The sequence below is a fragment of the Eschrichtius robustus genome, chromosome 1 (genome assembly GCF_028021215.1).
Source record: "Eschrichtius robustus isolate mEscRob2 chromosome 1, mEscRob2.pri, whole genome shotgun sequence".
NCBI lineage: Eukaryota > Metazoa > Chordata > Mammalia > Artiodactyla > Eschrichtiidae > Eschrichtius > Eschrichtius robustus.
Window position 1 is genome coordinate 91,687,093 of NC_090824.1, and position 19,318 is coordinate 91,706,410.

A 19,318-nucleotide genomic window follows, 5' to 3' on the forward strand; every position below is an offset into this window, starting at 1 on the left:
CACTAATGGAAGATAACACTGTTAAAAGGCCATGTTTGTACATTTCCAGAAGTCTGCCCTCCTAGGCAGTGGTCTCCTTTTTAAAAAAAACAAACTGAAAACATATAATTTTCTCTGTCTTCACTGTTTTTTTAAAAAAGTGTTTTTAAAACTGGTTTTCCAAGTGAATAGATCAGATTCTATCTTTTAAGAATTTTTAATACTCCAGTATTTGTCTGTGATGTGGTAAACAAGGAATATAGAGGTGACCACTAGCCCTGTCTCTTCCTATACTCCCAAGGCACTAGAAAAGAATTCAACACTGACATTCCAGGCGTTAAGACCCTTAAATGAGTTAACAACAAACAAACAAACAAAAGGGAGGGGCAGGAGTGTCTTTACTCATCACTTTATGACTAACAATTATTCTTTCATTTCGAGAGAGTTATAGAGAGCTGGTAGAAAAAATCGGTAACTAGCATCAGTAATCATAGTACACTTCTTAATCATTACTGAACACTCCCTCTGTGCTCCCTGGGGCTCTCTCTGTGCATTATCTCCTTTCATTAGGTCTGCGGAGAGTATCCTACTTTTTCTAGTTTAGACACAACCACCACAGTAGGGATAGTTGAAACGTCTAAAAACATGTAAAAGAAATCCAGATGACATTTGTTGTGCTCTTTGGGGAAGCACCACCCAACTCCCTTCAACTGCAAACTAGGGTGATTTCCAAGATCTCTGCCCCTCCCCGCCCCCATGGTTCACTCCCTCTTCTGAGTGTTCCACTCAGAAAAGATCCCTGGACTCAGCCACCAGGTGATGTCAGCATCTTCTTATGGTATCTCTGGAGTGGAGGTTTCCTTAAGGAGTCTAACACTGACACGGTCTTAGAGTCAGTAGGCCTAACTTCTTTGGCTGGGCCCACAGCAGATGCAAGCCAAATTCTCACTAAAATTGTCCAGTCCTCTATCTTCCAAGTGTCTGAAGCACGAATGACAAATGAATCAGGCCCGTCTGAAACCTAACACTTAGCCTTTGTTTTCCTATCCATTAAAATGTAACGGGGTAATTCCTACATCCTAAAGTTTACTCACGTATTCCCTCGCATGTTCGTTCCTTCATTCGTAGGTTCATCCATCCATCCTTCCATCCATCCATCCATTCACTCATTCAGTCAGTTTACCAAGTATTTACTCCATGCCAAGCACCATTCTAGTGTGGTAATTCGCAGGGAATGATGTTCCTCAAGGGGTCGGTAAAGTCTAACGCTCTAAGCACTTACTGCTTTTACCTTTTACTATCAGGGGTCATTTCCCCGCAAATCAACAAAACAAAGAAAATTACCTAAACTACAGCGGCAAGATACAGGTCACACTTTCTCCGCACAGGATTTTCCCTGAAAGGACTCAGGAAGCAAGAAGGTCCTCCTTCACTCTGGACGGTTCTCTGAGCTGTCCTCATGAGGCCTCGAGGTTTCTGGACGACTTTTCTTGCCCAGAGAATCCAGAAGCCCTACAGCGTACTTCCGGGCTGTAATTGTGAACCCAAGTTCTGATTCTGCCCAGTACCATTCAATCTCTGTCCTTACGCTTATTAATTTTTCTGGGCTTCAGTTTTCCCGATCGAAAACCAGGTTCTAGGCTCCTGACTCGCTGGGGCATGCTTGGGGAGCAAGTGACTGAGCGTATCTGGTGCTGTTCCGAAAAGCGAAGCTTCCTCCAGACTCAAGTTCTCGGGTGGGTGGCCCGCGCCCCAAGCTTGGGCGCGCACCCCTGATAAGAGGGCGCCGATGTACAGACAGCGAATCCACCCGGTTCAACCCTGCCTTCCTAAGCATCACGAGACTTACCAGAAAATGAAACTGAAAACCGGGGAAGTCCCTCTTTCTAACCTGCCCGAGCCTCGCTCGCTAGGAGACCGGTGACGTCCCGGCGGGCGGGGTTCTGACTGGCGGCCTGGGCGTGGAATATAAGTGCGGGCGCGGGACCGGGCCCTCACTTCGCTACGCGGGCTGCTTCTGTAGCGATGGCTCCCTTCGTGACCTTGGTCCTGCTGGGGCTGCTCTCGCTGTCTGGCCTGGACGCCGTCCCGCGTGAGTGTCCCCTCCTCCCTTTCCCTCTTCCACCAGCCCGTCCTGTCCCGCTCGCAGCCACTGGGCACTAACTCCGTACCCCCCGGTCCCGCTCCCAAGTTTTCCTTCCCGACTCGGTGGAGTAGCACGCGGCTTTCTCTCGGGCTGTGGAGGCAGTGGGGGGGTGGGGAGTGGGGAGGGGGTGCGAGCCCAGGACGCCGGCTTCTCCGGGAGGGGACCTCTGGCACGCCCGCACCGGGTGGGTCGGGACAGAGCGACCGAGGTGGGGGAGGGGTTCTCTTCCGCTGGTTCGCGGGGCCTTTGGCTCCCCCCGCACAGCGGGAGCGGAGGGCGGGCTGGCAGGTCCCAAAGGGCTGGGTTGGGGGCTGTGAATGGGTGGAGACCACGCGTGGGCTTTGGGGGAGTCGCCGCCAGGGTGTATCAGTCCGCTGGGAGCCCGAGGGCCTCGAGCTTCCTCCAGGCGCCCGCCAGGTTCAGCTGACGCTCTGCACTTTCCCCAAATACGCGACGACCAAACCATGGCGAGGAAGTTGCACGCGACTTTTGTGGAATGTCCTGAGGTGTTTACATACCGTTTCACGTCGTTCATTCTCTTGTTCCCGCTACCTGTCACTCTTAGTAATAATCATAGAGCTACCCGTTGGCGGCTCACTGACCTGCGCTATGCGCTGTCTGTCATTTAATTGTGAAATGCGCCTGCGATGTAAACAGGATGCCTTTATCATCAGCTTGTCACAGATGAGGAAAGAGAGGCTCGAAGAGCTGAAGTAACTTAATCACGCAGGGGATTAATGGTAGACAGTAGAGCCTGACCAGAGCATTTGGCGGGTCGTGAGCCCTTTGCCTGTAATCGTGCGTTTTTCACAACCTTCTGGGGTGAGATTCTCGGGAGCAAGCTGGGCGGACATGGGCCCCTGTTGCCTTTCTTCACAGAGGGCCCCTCCTTTGGCTCCTTGCCTGGTTCTTTCCAAGATGAGCTGAGTCTCTACTTTCAGTTTTGAGTAAGCGAAGGTTTATCATTCAGAAAGGTTGTAAAACTAGGGATAAGAGTAATCAACATGCTTACCCAAGCTGTCTGTCAGGGACACCATGGATACTGAGTACCTTCTAAATACCCTGCAATATACCGGACCCTCAGATTTTTCTCTCTCACAAAAGGCTCTGTGAAGCGGGGTATTTTGTTTGTTTGTGTGTTTGTTGTTCATGAGAAAAAGGAAGTTAGTTTAAAATTTATTTACAAAAGAAGCATAATGTCTGTATTATCACTATTATTGATATTTGTGGTGGCATATAGCTTTAGAAAAATAGCAAGCCGACATTAAAAACTATCTGAATTTGAAAATTTCCTAAGTAGTACATGCCTGGAAGATATACAAGGCCATTTCCGGAACGTATACAAGAAACATGTAATTGTGATTCCCTCTGGGGGATCTATTTTCTGCTCTTTCCCCTGTGTGGGTTTTATTTCACTCTGGGTGTAGATAATTTTTCGATTAAACTACAGAAACTCAAATAACTCTCCCTAAAACCCAGAGCCAGTAAGTGGTTGAGGGCAGATTCAAACCCAGGCCTGTCTGATACACCTCCTCCTCTTAGAAGCCACTATTGTGATATTCTTCACAAAAAAAAAAAAACCCACAAACTGCCTAGCTCCCTCAGAGAGAGAATTCCAGGTGGGATGAACCTGTGCTCTCACTACTGTAGCACCTACTATGTTCTAATTATTAGAAGCTCAAATGCAAAGAGGTTTCTGAATTATCTTCACTTTGAACTATGAAAAAATATCGAGGCTTCATGGTATTTCCAGTCTAGCTGTTGGTGGGCCTAGGGGCCTTTTCTTTGATGATGGGACATTTCTAGACAGATACATCTGTTCAGAGTGGCCTGGTACTCCACCTTCTCTCTACCATTGGACATGGAGGATGAGCTGACCTTTATAACCATGTACTCTGAGTATATTTGTATTTAAGTGGTTATATATATATATATTTATATCAGTCTGTATATTCAGGAGCAGTAACACTTCACTTTGGAAGAAAAATATAAAAATAGAGTTTATAATATTTTCTTTACACATCCCCATGAAGGGTCTAGACATGCATCCCATTTTGGAAGCCACTGTTCTGTAGCATTATGCAATATTCCCAACCTGGCAGATTATGGCAATCACTTGAGCATGCTAATTAAAAATACAAATTCCACTGTCACATGCATTACTCCACCTGGTCCTAAAGGAGAGTATGTTCTCTCCCATTTGCCATAGTCCTCACCCTTCCCTGTTGTTCTTACCCAGCCCAACTACTTCATTTAAGGTATTTGCCAGCTCCTGTAGGTGTTTCAGTTTTATTTCTTTGTTTTCTAGCTCATGAAATCAGATACAGATTCAGATAGAGATTTGTCATATAAACTCTGGACATGATGAAGAGGTTGTGTTTTGTAGAAATATACTTTCGGTTGACTCTGTTAGGAACCTGAGCAAGGAGGTAAAATAATTACACCTGCCACTTACAGAGCAATTGCTGTGTGCCAGGCACTGTACTAGGCACATATTGAGAAGTCAGATCGGTCTGGATCTAGGCAGGAGGCAAAAAAAAAAAAAAAAAAAAGGAGTAAATATAGGGGGAAAAAATTGACTCGGTTGAAACAGCATACAATAACGGGAATTTTTTTTTTTTTAATTTATTTATTTTATTTATTTATTTTTGGCTGTTGGGTCTTTGTTTCTGTGCAAGGGCTTTTTCTAGTTGCGGCGAGTGGTGGCCACTCTTCATCGCGGTGCGCGGGCCTCTCACTATCGCGGCCTCTCTTGTTGCGGAGCACAGGCTCCAGACGCGCAGGCTCAGCAACTGTGGCTCACGGGCCCAGTTGCTCTGCGGCATGTGGGCTCTTCCCAGACCAGGGCTCGAACCCGTGTCCCCTGCATTGGCAGGCAGATTCTCAACCACTGCGCCACCAGGGAAGCCCAATAACGGGAATTTTTGATGTGGCTAATCTGGAGGGAGTGTGAAGTGAGAAACGAAGCTTGATAAGTAGATTAGGGCCAAATCATGTAGACTCTTGAATGATAAGAAATTCTGTAGGTGCTGAGGAGCCGTGAAAAGTTCTTGAGATTCTCCACAGAGAGATTATTAAAGATACAGCACAATCTCCACTGACAGAAGAAGATGTTAAGAGAAATCTGCTAGAAAAAGCCCTAAAGGCATGTGTACGGGAATTATGTGGGAAAGATACTAAGTCATGGTTTGTCCCAGAAAATGGGGGCTGCCTTTTGGAAAAATGGAAGCTCATTTGGCATGAGGGGAAATGGAATTGGGAGAAATGGAGGATCAAATATAAACCCTTGGGGCCTGATCTAGCTTTACACCAAGGTAGCCCCAAGTGAAATACTCTGCAATTTCATCTGTCTTTTCCCTGCTGCTCCTCAGGTCCTCCGAAGGTTCAGGTTTACTCACGACACCCCGCAGAGAATGGAAAACCAAATTACCTGAACTGCTATGTGTCTGGGTTCCATCCACCCCAGATTGAGATTGATTTGCTGAAGAATGGGGAGAAGATGGAAGTGGAGCAATCAGACCTGTCTTTCAGCAAGGACTGGTCTTTCTACCTTCTAGTCCACACTGAGTTCACTCCCAACGCAGTGGATCAGTATAGCTGCCGCGTGAAACACGTTACTCTCAGCGAGCCCAAGATAGTTAAGTGGGGTAAGTTTCCTTCCTTAGCTGCTGACAGTTGTATCTGAACATAGCCACAGCATAAAGCTGCCTTGATATAAAAACATCTGCATACTGGGATTATCAGGGAATGTTATTAAAGCTCTGATTAGTGGCACCTTCTGAGAGATCTCTGCACAGCGTGGTCACTGAGACAGTGGTTTCCCTGTAGTGAGAGCAGGGGGCAGTAGCAGCGCTTCCACAAGTGCACAGGCATTCCCAGTGGTTCTTCCCTACTGGCTCCCTTGGGCCTTCCTGACAGCCTCAGGGATACTCAGGACCAAGGAGAGTCTCGGGAAGGCACCGGCCTTGTCTGTAAGCCCTGCTGTGGTCGTGCCCTCCAATCCTAGACTCCTGCAGTTCTCTGGCTGGTTTGGGATCTAAGGCTAGCAGGCAAGGTGGGCACCTCCTGGGTTTTTCTTAACAAGGCACTCACGGTGAGGGACAGTGGGCTCTTCTGCCAGCTTTATTTATAACAGTTTTAGACATCTGTTAGTACATGGTATTTCAAAAGTGAAACTTAACTGTTTCTCTTTTTCTTTCTCCATTTTCTTTTCCGTAGATCGAGACCAGTAACCAGCATCATGGAGGTGGGTTTCTAATCTTAAGAAAATCTTTCTTTTATAAATTTATTTATTTATTTATGGCTGTGTTGGGTGTTTGTTGCTGCTCACGGGCTTTCTCTAGTTGCAGCGAACGGGGGCTACTCTTCGTTGTGGTGGGCTCGCTTCTTACTGTGGTGGCTTCTCTTGTTGCAGAGCACGGGCCTAGGTGCGTGGGCTTCAGTAGGTGTGGCATGTAGGCTCAGTAGTTGTGGCTCACGGGCTCTAGAGCGCAGGCTCAGTAGCTGTGGTGCACGGGTTTAGTTGCTGCGCGGCATGTGGGATCTTCCCGACCAGGGATCGAACCCGTGTCCCCTGCATTGGCAGGCGGATTCTTAACCACTGCGCCACCAGGGGAGCCCCAGAAAATCTTTTTTTAATGTCACTATCCCGGGACTGTTATAGACAGCTCTAATATGATAACCCTCACTGTCTGGAGGACATTAATCAGGGTAGCAATTTAGCAGGCAGAGAAGAACCCCATGGGGTCACATTCCCTTCTCCTGTGGGGTGGCATGAGGAAGGCATGTGGCCCTGGGTGGGGCTCTGCCAGCATCACTGACCCTCTAAAGGGAGGACAGAAGAGCTGCAGGTGTGCTGTGACAGGACAGAGGCAGCGGTTACCCACAGCACCTGCAAGGGTTTGCTCTTTCTTCTGCCATTTCTACCTTGGGCATCTCTGGGCCTTCAAAAGTGAACCGTCCCTTCCTTTGCATGGCAGTTGCTTTGTTATTTAGCCAGAAAGGAAGAGTGACATGGTTCTGCAGACACACCATTCCTAACTGTGTGGGCACTGTGGTTGCCTCTAGAAGCTCCCAGTCCAATGGAGGAAAGAAATGGAAACAGATTGTTGTAACCTAATGTAAAGCTACTATAACAGACGTATCTTTTTTTTTTTTAACATCTTTATTGCAGTATAATTGCTTTACAATGCTGTGTTAGTTTCTGCTGTATAACAAAGTGAATCAGCTATACGTATACATATATCCCCATATCCCTTCCCTCTTGCATCTCCCTCCCACCCTCCCTATCCCACCCCTCTAGGTGGACACAAAGCACAGAGCTGATCTCCCTGTGCTATGTGGCTGCTTCCCACTAGCTATCTATTTTACATTTGGTAGTGTATATATGTCAATGCCACTCTCTCACTTCATAACAGACGTATCTTGCAAGTATCTGTAGCAGCGTGAAACAGGGAGCAACTGGACTTCTCTGCATCTTCAGTTGGAGGCCAGAGGCAGATAATCCAGCTTTTCTGGGAAATTTTACTCCACAGGGTATCTTGGCACTGAAAACCTATTCAAATTTCCTGTTACACTGTAGGACAGGGAAGGTAATTTTCGAGAGCATGAGAGAGTTCGGGTGACCTGCCCAGAGTCACACAGTTACTAAATGGTAGAGCCAGGATCTGAACTGTAATACCAGCATTCTTTCCTCTAAGACTGTGGGAGAACCAATGGGATAAACTAGTAGGATATCCTCTTTTAATGAGTCTGGAAAATTATCTGCTGCTATTACTTTTACCAACAGTGATTTATATAGCATAGGTTAGGTAAAGTTTGGTAGTGCTATCTGTAATCCAAATAAAATAAATGTATTTGCTAATAACCGTTTTTTTCTTTTTTTCAGGTTTGAAGATGCCTCATTTGGATTGGACTAATTGCAAATTCTGTTGTCTTGCTTTTTAATACTGATATGCTTTTATGCTTTATGGACATAAATCAGAAGTTATATTGATGTTACCACAAATGTCCTTCTTTATAATTTTTCTTTGTGCACTGCGTCTCCACGTTTGACCTGTCTTGGCAGGTAGCTGTAGTTGGGGCGCTGGCGGCTTAGAGGTGGGGAGGAAAGAACTCTCATGTTCAGCATCAACATCTTGGTCAAATTTAAAGTCTTTATTGTCTTTTGCACACAAAACTAGGTAGTAAGATAACTATGCATATTTAGAGTAAACCTCCAATTTGTAATGTTTCTTAGAATTTTGGAAAATTTTTGGAAAGATAATTGTCAGAATTATTGGAAATTTGTTATAGCAGATGACATTTTGTCATATGAAATCATATTTACTTCTTAACATCTGTTAGTATGAGACATGGTTGTGCCTGTTTTTATTTTATTTTGTTTCACTAATTAAAATGCTGGTAAAACTTGATGTGTTTAGTACTTATATGTCACTCCTCTTCTAACCCCTTTGTTCAAACAGGGAAATGATCTTCCAGTATCACTTGGAGGAGAGTGTGAACTCCTGACGTATAGGGCTTGGCTCACAGTGGAAGGGGCATCAGCGATCTGCATTTTCCGAATGAGGAACAGCATCCCCAAGAAGTTAAATGACTTAGGGTGACACAGCTATCTGCTGGAAAACCTGGCTTCTGTCTTTTAACCAGAATTCTGTTCCCTGGGCTAAGAAATGAGGACTGTGCGGACTTTAAGAGGGAGCAAAAGTATCTGGAGGATTTCCTATTTTAGCAAGCAATATACCTAAATGAAAAATACTAGATTAAAAAATTTCAAGGCATACTGGCATACTTGATGACCAGCTTTGTGCATTTAAAAAAATTTGAGCAGGAATTTGAGTGAGTTAGTGCCAGGTACTGACGAGATGAATAAGACACAACACTGCTCTCAGATAGCCTTAGTGGAGGGGTAGACATGCACTTGAAGAAGTAAAATATATCCTGATAAAGAGTATAGCATAGTTGTGCCCAGAGAACTAGGTGATAGGAAAATGTGTTCAGGGAACAAAAATCCTTAGGTAGGTTGTACGGTAGCTCTGTTTTTATTTCTTAAGGAGTTTCCATACTGTTTTCCATAGTGGCTGTAGCAATTTACATTCCCACCAACTGTGCACCAACTGTGTTCCCTTTTCTCCAATATTTATCTGTATTTCTGCCTAACTAACTAACTAACTTCCAATATGCAAAAACAAAAACTTTAGGTAAGTGTTAAGGAAGGCATTTGCTTGTGCTGAGACTTACTGGGTAGTGGTTCTTCCAAATGGTAAACGGGGCCTGAAGTAAGGAGGTAAAACTATAAGACATATAGAGGTGTGACAGGTGTGGATAATTCCAACCAGTGGAGCAAGGGTACCTGGGTGAAGACTTGTAGGAACTCAGCTGAGCAGATTGAGGGGTGCCTTATTTAGACTGGTAACTCTCCACCCTCGATGCACATTAGAATCACCTGTGGAACTTAATAAACAATACCAGCTCTAAAAAATAAAGTCTATTAAAAAAAAAAAAACACCCAGCTTTCCAGGCACCAATCCAGACCAACTAAATCACAGTCTGTAAGTATGAAGCCCAGATATCAGTATTATTACTGGTTTTTTTTCTTTTAATTAAGACCTTATGTTTTTAGAGCAGTTTTAGGTTCACAGCAGAATTGAGGGGAAGGTGCAGGTATTTCCCATATACCCCCTGCTCCCACACATGCATAGCCTCCCCCATTATCAACATCCCCCACCAGAGTGGTACATGTGTTACAACTGATGAACCTACACTGACACATCATAATCAACAAGGTCCATAATTTAAGGTTGCTCTTGGTGTTTTGTTCTGTAGGTATATACTATGTATAATGACATATATCCATCATTATACTGCCCTAAAATTCCTATGTGCTCGGCCTATTAATTTCTCCCACCCCTGGCAATCACTGACCTTTTTACTGTCTCCATAGTTTTCCTTATCCAGAATCATACAGTATGTAGCTTTTTCATACTGACTTTTAAAATTTTTTAAAAATTTTATTTTTAAAAAATTTATTTATTTATTTATTTATTGGCTGCATTGGGTCTTCGTTGCTGTGCGCAGGCTTTCTCTAGTTGTGGTGAGGGGGGGCTACTCTTCATTGACGTGCACGGGCTTCTCATTGCGCTGGCTTCTCTTTGTTGCAGAGCACGGGCTCTAGGCGTGTGGGCTTCAGTAGTTGCGTCACACGGGCTCAGTAGTTGTGGCTCGTGGGCTCAGTAGTTGTGGCTCATGGGCTCAGTAGTTGTGGCTCACAGGCTCTAGAGCTCAGGCTCAGTAGTTGTGGTGCACGGGCTTAGTTGCTCCGCGGCATGTGGGATCTTCCCAGACCAGGGCTCAAACCCGTGTCCCCTGTATTGGCAGGTGGATTCCTAACCACTGCACCACCAGGGAAGTCCCTCATATTGACTTCTTTCACGTAGTTATATGCATTTAAAGTTCCTCCATGTCTTTTTATGACTTTATAACTAATTTTTTAGCTGGATGTACCACAGTCTATTTATCCATTCACCTACTGAAGTACATCTTGGTTTGTTCCAAATTTTGTCAATTATGGATAAAGCTGCTATAAATGGCATGTGCAGATTTTTGTGGACCTAAGTTTTCACAGTATTGTTTGTTTAAATTTATGAATAGTTCTTATGTGCAGCCAAGGTTGAGACCTATTGGGTTAAATCACAAAGGACTTTTTGTTCCATGTCACTCAACAGAACAATTTTGTGAAAAGCTGCTTTGCTGGCTAATGGTTCAATGTAATGCCCCTTTGGAGCATGGCTTAGTCCCCCATTTCAGAAGAAGAGATTGATCAAAGAGGAAAAATATTGGAGCTTAATTAAGCTTATTAAATATAACTGTGCAATGCAAATTAAAAAGTCTCAATTTCAGTAATAAAGAATTAGATCTTATATACTGACATGGAAGAAGAACCATGCTATATTGCTGAAACAAAAAGCAGTTTCTAGAAAATATATATTGGAAGCCATTATATACAAGCACATGCATTTTATATTTGTTATCACACACCATAGCAGGTCTGGTAGGTAATGCCCTTAATAGTTGTTACTCAAGGCATGGATGAGGGGTAAATAAAGAAGAGAAAGCTGACTAGTATGTCAGAAAATCAATTTGCTAAAATCCATTTTCCTTGGTGTCAGTTGGTGTTTTTCTGAAACCATATGTATTGGGGGGAAGGAGGAGGGATTTTGGGGTGGGATGAGAGTGGAGGAGTAGAGGGGAAATGGCAGGGTCAGACCCTGAACAGTGGTGTTTCCCTTCTGCTCACCATGGCCAACAATAGAGCCTGTGTCTTGCTCTTCTAAACACTGGGGGATGTGGCAGCTGAGCCAACCACCACCTACCATGGCCTGGCCAGAAGGAAGGAGGGTGGAACCCACAATACTCCGCCATTCTCCCAGGCAGAGGGCTGGTCTCACCCCAGGCTGTGCTGATGAAAGGTCCCAAAGAAGCTGTCTCTCAGTTTGGGGCAAATTAATTATTTGAAGAATTATTTGGCTAATTGATATATAACATTTTTCTTTTAGGAAATTGATTTTATTGTTCTAAAATTGTCCCCCTCATCATCAAATACTGAAAATAAAGAAAAAAATATCATGAACTCCTGTTATCTCTTATAACAGGATTACCACCTTTTGGATTCCACTGGATTCTCTCAATGTTTACCCATCACTCTCCATTTTATGTTATGGCTATTTTTAAAATTTAACCTTTGGTAAATAGTTCTCCTTCCATTTCCTTATAATTCCCCATTTAGAAGAATTTAGAAAGATCCAAGAAACTAGAGAAACACAGCATATGATCAGATGCAGGTTTTAGAACTGCAGGGACAGCCTGAGGGGACCCCCTACCTTAACTGACCAAGCAATAGTGAGAAAAAGCTTTAGGGAGGGACCCATGGCTTAAGGCAATTCACCAAGGTAAAGGGAGAAAAACACACCTGGAAGAGAGAGTCTAAAGAAATACAGAAATGTGAGTTAGGATTCATCAGTTTTAACCTGGAACTGCTCTGTTGATCCAAAGACCTACAAGGAAACATCAAGAGATGAGACTGTGACTGTAACTTAGTGGTTTGTGTATTCCTTGAGAATATTCCTCAAGAATGGTGCTCAGGGGCTTCCCTGGTGGCGCAGTGGTTGAGAATCTGCCTGCCAATGCAGGGGACACGGGTTCGAGCCCTGGTCTGGGGAGATCCCACATGCCGCGAAGCAACTGGGCCCGTGAGCCACAACTACTGAGACTGCGCGTCTGGAGCCTGTGCTCCGCAACAAGAGAGGCCGCGACAGTGAGAGGCCCGCGCACCGCGATGAAGAGTGGCCCCCGCTCGCCACAACTAGAGAAAGCCCTCGCACAGAAACGAAGACCCAACACAGCCAAAAAAAAAAAAAATTAAATAAATAAATAAATTAATTAAAAAAAAAAAAAAAGAATGGTGCTCAGATCTTGGCAACTGTGGTGGTCATCCTGCTCATCCCCCATTTCAGAGCATCAGCGTTTGCTATCTCAGGTACTCCAAGCTGAGGTGCTACCTCTGACCACATTTTTATATAGATTTAAAACAAACTACATTAACTTATTTTCTCAACCTCTCTAAGCAGATACACCAACAAGAAAAGGTCCAAAAATGTATCCAACAACCTCTTAACAATGTTTACCTGGGGTTAGGGGCTAAGATGTCAGGAGAAGATGGAGGCAGACTTTTAAAATATAATTCTACATACTTCTATATGATCTGAATTTTTACCGCTTTTATTGAGTGTATGTTCATTATTTTTAAAAATAGAAAGTTTGTATAGGCAGAAAAAAACTTGTTAATCCCACCACCTAGAGATGATCACTTATCAGTGTTCATTTTGGTGTGGTTGGCTTTTCAGGAGATTTTAATTCTATCATTTAAAAAATGGTCATTATTATTATGTTTATTTAAAAATTGTTTGAAATAATAATTTTTATATCTCACTTTTTTTTCACTGTCCCAAATGAAAACATGGCATAAAAGGAAACAATACAGAGAACTGGCAAATGTTCTTTTCTCGTTTTTGTCAACAACTACTCTCCCAATATGTTTCGGCTTGTTGCTTTTTACTTATATTTCTTATGTTGTAAACTCTTGAGGTAAAACTCAAAGCCTTTCTTTAATAAAAATCAGTATTTTGTCTGCAGTGTAGCCATCAAGATTTTAGGGCCAAAAATCAGCCTCATCTTTCCTTGAATTCTAGGCTTTTACAAAAAAAAAATTGAAGACTAAAATTTGGGTCCCAGTTATCTTAAGAAATAAAATATCTGTGAGTACCTTAATTGGAAACTTTATGCATTAAAAACTATTCTGATACTTTAGAGAGCACAAGAAGGGCTAACAGAAAAAAAACCAACTAGTAAATATAATTAAAAATCACAGTTTGATCATGTATCAAGTACTTACTATGCGCTAAATTCCACACAACTTCTCTCATTAATTGGATACAGTTATTCATCTTCTTTGGTCCTCCACAACATAGATGATTAAAAAGACTACAAAACTAAGAAGATATTTATATCTCTACAGCACACAGGCCCAACTGAAGACCTCAGTGATGTGCAGCCTTCCCCTCCCCCATGGCCCACTTCCTCTTTTTTACTGTTTTCACTTAGAAAAAACAGAGAGGACTCTTGACGCCACACAATGCCATACTGTTATTTGAAGTGGTTTTCTTGGTATACTAAGCTATCTACAACTTTGCATACCATTTGCATCATCTGAAGAGTCAGTGAATGTCTTAGGTTGAGTTCTTGCAGAAGCAGGCCCTGAGCCAGGGATTTGGATGTAAGTGATTTAGTATTAAGAAAGGGTTTCCACGCAGAGAGTCCCATACAGGATAAACCCAAGGAGAAACATGCCGAGACACATAGTAATCAAACTGGCAAAAATTAAAGACAAAGAAAAATTATTGAAAGCAACAAGGGAAAACGACAAATAACATACAAGGGAACTCCCATAAGGTTAACAGCTGATTTCTCAGCAGAAACTCTACAAGCCAGAAGGGAATGGCATGATATACTTAAAGTGATGAAAGGGAAGAAGGTACAACCAAGATTACTCTAGCCGGCAAGGATCTCATTCAGATTTGATGGAGAAATCAAAAGCTTTACAGACAAGCAAAAGCTAAGAGAATTCAGCACCACCAAACCAGCTCTACAACAAATGCTAAAGGAACTTCTCTAAATGGGAAACACAAGAGAAGAAAAGGACCTACAAAAACAAACCCAAAACAATTAAGAAAATGGTCATAGGAACATACATATCGATAATTACCTTAAACGTGAATGGATTAAATGCTCCAACCAAAAGACACAGGCTTGCTGAATGGATACAAAAACAAGATCCATATATATGCTGTCTGCAAGAGACCCACTTCACACCTAGGGACACAAACAGACTGAAAGTGAGGGAATGGAAAAAGATATTCCATGCAAATGGAAATCAAAAAAAAAGCTGGAGTAGCTATACTCATATCAGATAAAATGGACTTTAAAATAAAGAATGTTACAAGAGACAAGGAAGGACACTACATAATGATCAAGGGATCAATCCAAGAAGAAGATATAACAATTTTAAATATACATGCACCCAACATAGGAGCACCTCAATACATAAGGCAACTGCTAACAGCTATAAAAGAGGAAATCGACAGTAACACAATCATAGTGGGGGATTTTAACACCTCACTTACACCAATGGACAGATCATCCAAAATGAAAATAAATAAGGAAACAGAAGCTTTAAATGACACAATAGACCAGATAGATTTAATTGATATTTATAGGACATTCCATCCAAAAACAGCAGATTACACGTACTTCTCAAGTGCGCACGGAACATTCTCCAGGATAGATCACACCTTGGGTCACAAATCAAGCCTCAGTAAATTTAAGAAAATTGAAATCATATCAAGCATCTTTTCTGACCACAACGCTATGAGATTAGAAATGAATTACAGGGAAAAAAACGTGAAAAGAACAAACACATGGAGGCTAAACAATACGTTACTAAATAACCAAGAGATCACTGAAGAAATCAAAGAGGAAATCAAAAAATACCTAGAGACAAATGACAATGAAAACACGATGATCCAAAACCTATGGGATGCAGCAAAAGCAGTTCTAAGAGGGAAGTTTATAGCTATACAAGCCTACCTAAAGAAACAAGAAAAATCTCAAGTAAACAATCTAACCTTACACCTAAAAGAACTAGAGAAAGAAGAACAAACAAAACCCAAAGTTAGCAGAAGGAAAGAAGTCATAAAGATCAGAGAAGAAATAAATGAAATAGAAACAAAGAAAACAAAGCAAAGATCAATAAAACTAAAAGCTGGTTCTTTGAGAAGATAAACAAAATTGATAAGCCATTAGCCAGACTCATCAAGAAAAAGAGGGAGAGGACTCAAATCAATAAAATTAGAAATGAAAAAGGAGAAGTTACAACAGACACCGCAGAAATACAAAGCATCCTAAGAGACTACTACAAGCAACTCTATGCCAATGAAATGGACAACCTGGAAGAAATGGACAAATTCTTAGAAAGGTATAACCTTCCAAGACTGAGCCAGGAAGAAACAGAAAATATGAACAGACCAATCACAAGTAATGAAATTGAAACTGTGATTAAAAATCTTCCAACAAACAAAAGTCTAGTACCAGATGGCTTCACAGGTGAAGTCTATCAAACATTTAGAGAAGAGCTAACACCTATCTTTCTCAAACTCTTCCAAAATATAGCAGAGGGAGGAACACTCCCAAACTCATTCTACGAGGCCACCATCACTCTGATACCAAAACCAGACAAAGATGTCACAAAGAAAGAAAACTACAGGCCAATATCACTGGTGAACATAGATGCAAAAATCCTCGACAAAATACTAGCAAACAGAATCCAACAACATATTAAAAGGATCATACACCACGATCAAGTGGGATTTATCCCAGGGATGCAAGGATTCTTCAATATATGCAGATCAATGAATGTGATACACCATATTAACAAATTGAAGAATAAAAACCATATGATCATCTCAATAGATGCAGAAGAAGCTTTTGACAAAATTCAACACCCACTTATGATAAAAACTCTCCAGAAAGTGGGCATAGAGGGAACCTACCTCAACATAATAAAAGCCATATATGACAAACCCACAGCAAACATCATTCTCAATGGTGAAAAACTGAAAGCATTTCCTCTAAGATCAGGAACAAGACAAGGATGTCCACTCTCACCACTATTATTCAACATAGTCTTGGAAGTCCTAGCCACGGCAATCAGAGAAGAAAAAGAAATAAAAGGAATCCAAATTGGAAAAGAAGAAGTAAAACTGGCACTGTTTGCAGATGACATGATACTATACATAGAGAATCCTAAAGATGTCACCAGAAAACTAGTAGAGCTGCTAATCAGTGAATTTGGTAAAGTTGCAGGATACAAAATTAATGCACAGAAATCTCTGGCATTCCTATACACTAATGATGAAAAATCTGAAAGAGAAATTAAGGAAACACTCCCATTTACCATTGCAACAAAAAGAATAAAATACCTAGGAATAAACCTACCTAGGGAGACAAAAGACCTGTATGCAGAAAACTATAAGACACTGATGAAAGAAATTAAAGATGATACCAACAATGGACAGATATACCATGTTCTTGGATTGGAAGAATCAATACTGTGAAAATGACTATACTACCCAAAGCAATCTATAGATTCAATGCAATCCCTATCAAATTACCAATGGCATTTTTTACGGAACTAGAACAAAAAATCTTAAAATTTGTATGGAGACACAAAAGACCCCGAATAGCCAAAGCAGTCTTGAGGGAAAAAAACGGAGCTGGAGGAATCAGACTCCCTGAGTTCAGGCTACACTACAAAGCTACAGTAATCAAGACAATATGGTCCTGGCACAAAAACAGAAACATAGATCAATGGAATAAGATAGAAAGCCCGGAGATAAACCCACGCACCTATGGTCAACTAATCTATGACACAGGAGGCAAGGATATACAATGGAGAAAAGACAGTCTCTTCAATAAGTGGTGCTGGGAAAACTGGACAGCTACATGTAAAAGAATGAAATTAGAACACTCCCTAACACCATACACAAAAATAAACTCAAAATGGATTCGAGACCTAAATGTAAGACCAGACACTATAAAACTCTTAGAGGAAAACATAGGAAGAACACTCTTTGACATAAATCACAGCAAGATCTTTTTTGATCCACCTCCTGGAGTAATGGAAATAAAAACAAAAATAAACAAATGCGACCTAATGAAACTTCAAAGCTTTTGTACAGGAAAGGAAACCATAAACAAGACGAAAAGACAACCCTCAGAATGGGAGAAAATATTTGCAATCGAATCAACGGACAAAGGATTAATCTCCAAAATATACAAACAGCTCATGCAGCTCAATATGAAAAAAACAAACAACTCAATCCAAAAATGGTCAGAAGACCTAAATAGACATTTCTCCAAAGAAGACATATAGATGGCCAAGAAGCACATGAAAAGTTGCTCAACACCTCTAATTATTAGAGAAATGCAAATCAAAACTACAATGAGGTGTCACCTCACACCAGTTAGAATGGGCATCATCAGAAAATCTACAAACAACAAATGCTGGAGAGGGTGTGAGAAAAGGGAACCCTCTTGCACTGTTGGTGGGAATGTAAATTGATACAGCCACTATGGAGAACAGTATGGAGGTTCCTTAAAAAACTAAAAATAGAATTACCATATGACCCAGAAATCCCACTACTGGGCATATACCCTGAGAAAACCATAATTCAAAACCCATGCACCCCAATGTTTATTGCAGCACTATTTACAATAGCCAGGTCATGGAAGCAACCTAAATGCCCATTGACAGACGAATGGATAAAGAAGGTGTGGTACATATATACAATGGAATATTACTCAGCCATAAAAAGGAACGAAACTTGGTCATTTTCAGAGACGTGGATCGATCTAGAGACTGTCATACAGAGTGAAGTAAGTCAGAAAGAGAAAAACAAATATCGTATGTTAACACATATATGTGGAACCTAGAAAAATGGTACAGATGAACCGGTTTGCAGGGCAGAAATTGAGATACAGATATAGAGAACAAACGTATGGACACCAAGGGGAGGAAGCGGTGGGGGGGTGGTGGTGGTGGTGGTGTGTTGAATTGGGCGATTGGTATTGACATGTATACACTGATGTGTATAAAATTGATGACTAATAAGGACCTGCTGTATAAAAAAATAAATAAAATAAAATTCAAAATAAAAAAGAAAGAAAGGGCTTCCAGGAGAAACCAATAAGGGCATGGGGGATGAAGGATAGGGAATGGTAAGAAGCCAAATGAGGGTGTGATTTCAGAAGTCCTACACTCAACCTATGCCCATGGGAGTTCAGAATAAAGGAATAGACATCAGAGTTTGTCCTGCCTTGAAACAAAGGACCTGGGCTTTTGTACTCCACATCAGCCTGGCTTTGGCTATAGGCTGCCAGGAGGGTGAAGTGGGGTGAAACATAGAACTCCCAGGTACTTTCAGCTCACTCCAGTGCCTGAGGGTAATTTGCAGGACTAGGGGTAATGTGCAGGTGCAGCTGATAGCAGCAAAATATGAAAAAGCTGGGGATGGGCTCATAGACCATGGGTGGGGCTTCAGTTTGGTACTGTGAGTTTCCTGTTAACTTCCTCTACTGGGCCCACAACACATGTAATCCCAAACTTCCAATAAAGTTCAAAGTTTCTAAGCAGCTGGCATTAAAGTGTGAATACCATTGAACCCCAATTTGAGTTGAAATCCTAATTCCACAGAAGGAATGGGAAAAGTCATATTACTGTTTAAGTTTGAATCCTAACCCCATAAAAGAAATTGGAAAAGTCATTATTACTGTCTTGACTCTTTGTCACCATATCCATAAAACGGAAGAATCATCCCTACATCAGAAAGTTTACTCATTTATTTGATCAATCATTCATTCCATGAATATGGAGTGTGTACTCTGAGATTCTGTTCAAGGGTTATTCTGAGAAGCGGATGGTGATAAGAAGAGCTCTGTAAAATGTAAAGCTCTAGGCAACTGCTTTTATTTCCAGTGGTTATTTATTTTCACAGCCCACTAGAAAACATAAAATTACCTAAA

The 19,318-nt window shown here is 41.9% G+C and overlaps 1 protein-coding gene across 1 annotated transcript; it reads left to right on the top strand.

The window, feature by feature from the left end:
• Positions 1-1,912: 1,912 nt before the first annotated feature.
• B2M (beta-2-microglobulin) lies at positions 1,913-8,538 on the top strand. The gene is made up of 4 exons (XM_068550747.1): positions 1,913-2,071; positions 5,497-5,772; positions 6,344-6,371; positions 8,013-8,538. The coding sequence occupies exons 1-3, from the start codon at positions 2,005-2,007 to the stop codon at positions 6,355-6,357; spliced, it is 357 nt and encodes a 118-aa protein (XP_068406848.1). The 5' UTR covers positions 1,913-2,004; the 3' UTR covers positions 6,358-6,371; positions 8,013-8,538.
• The last annotated feature ends 10,780 nt before the right edge of the window (positions 8,539-19,318 follow it).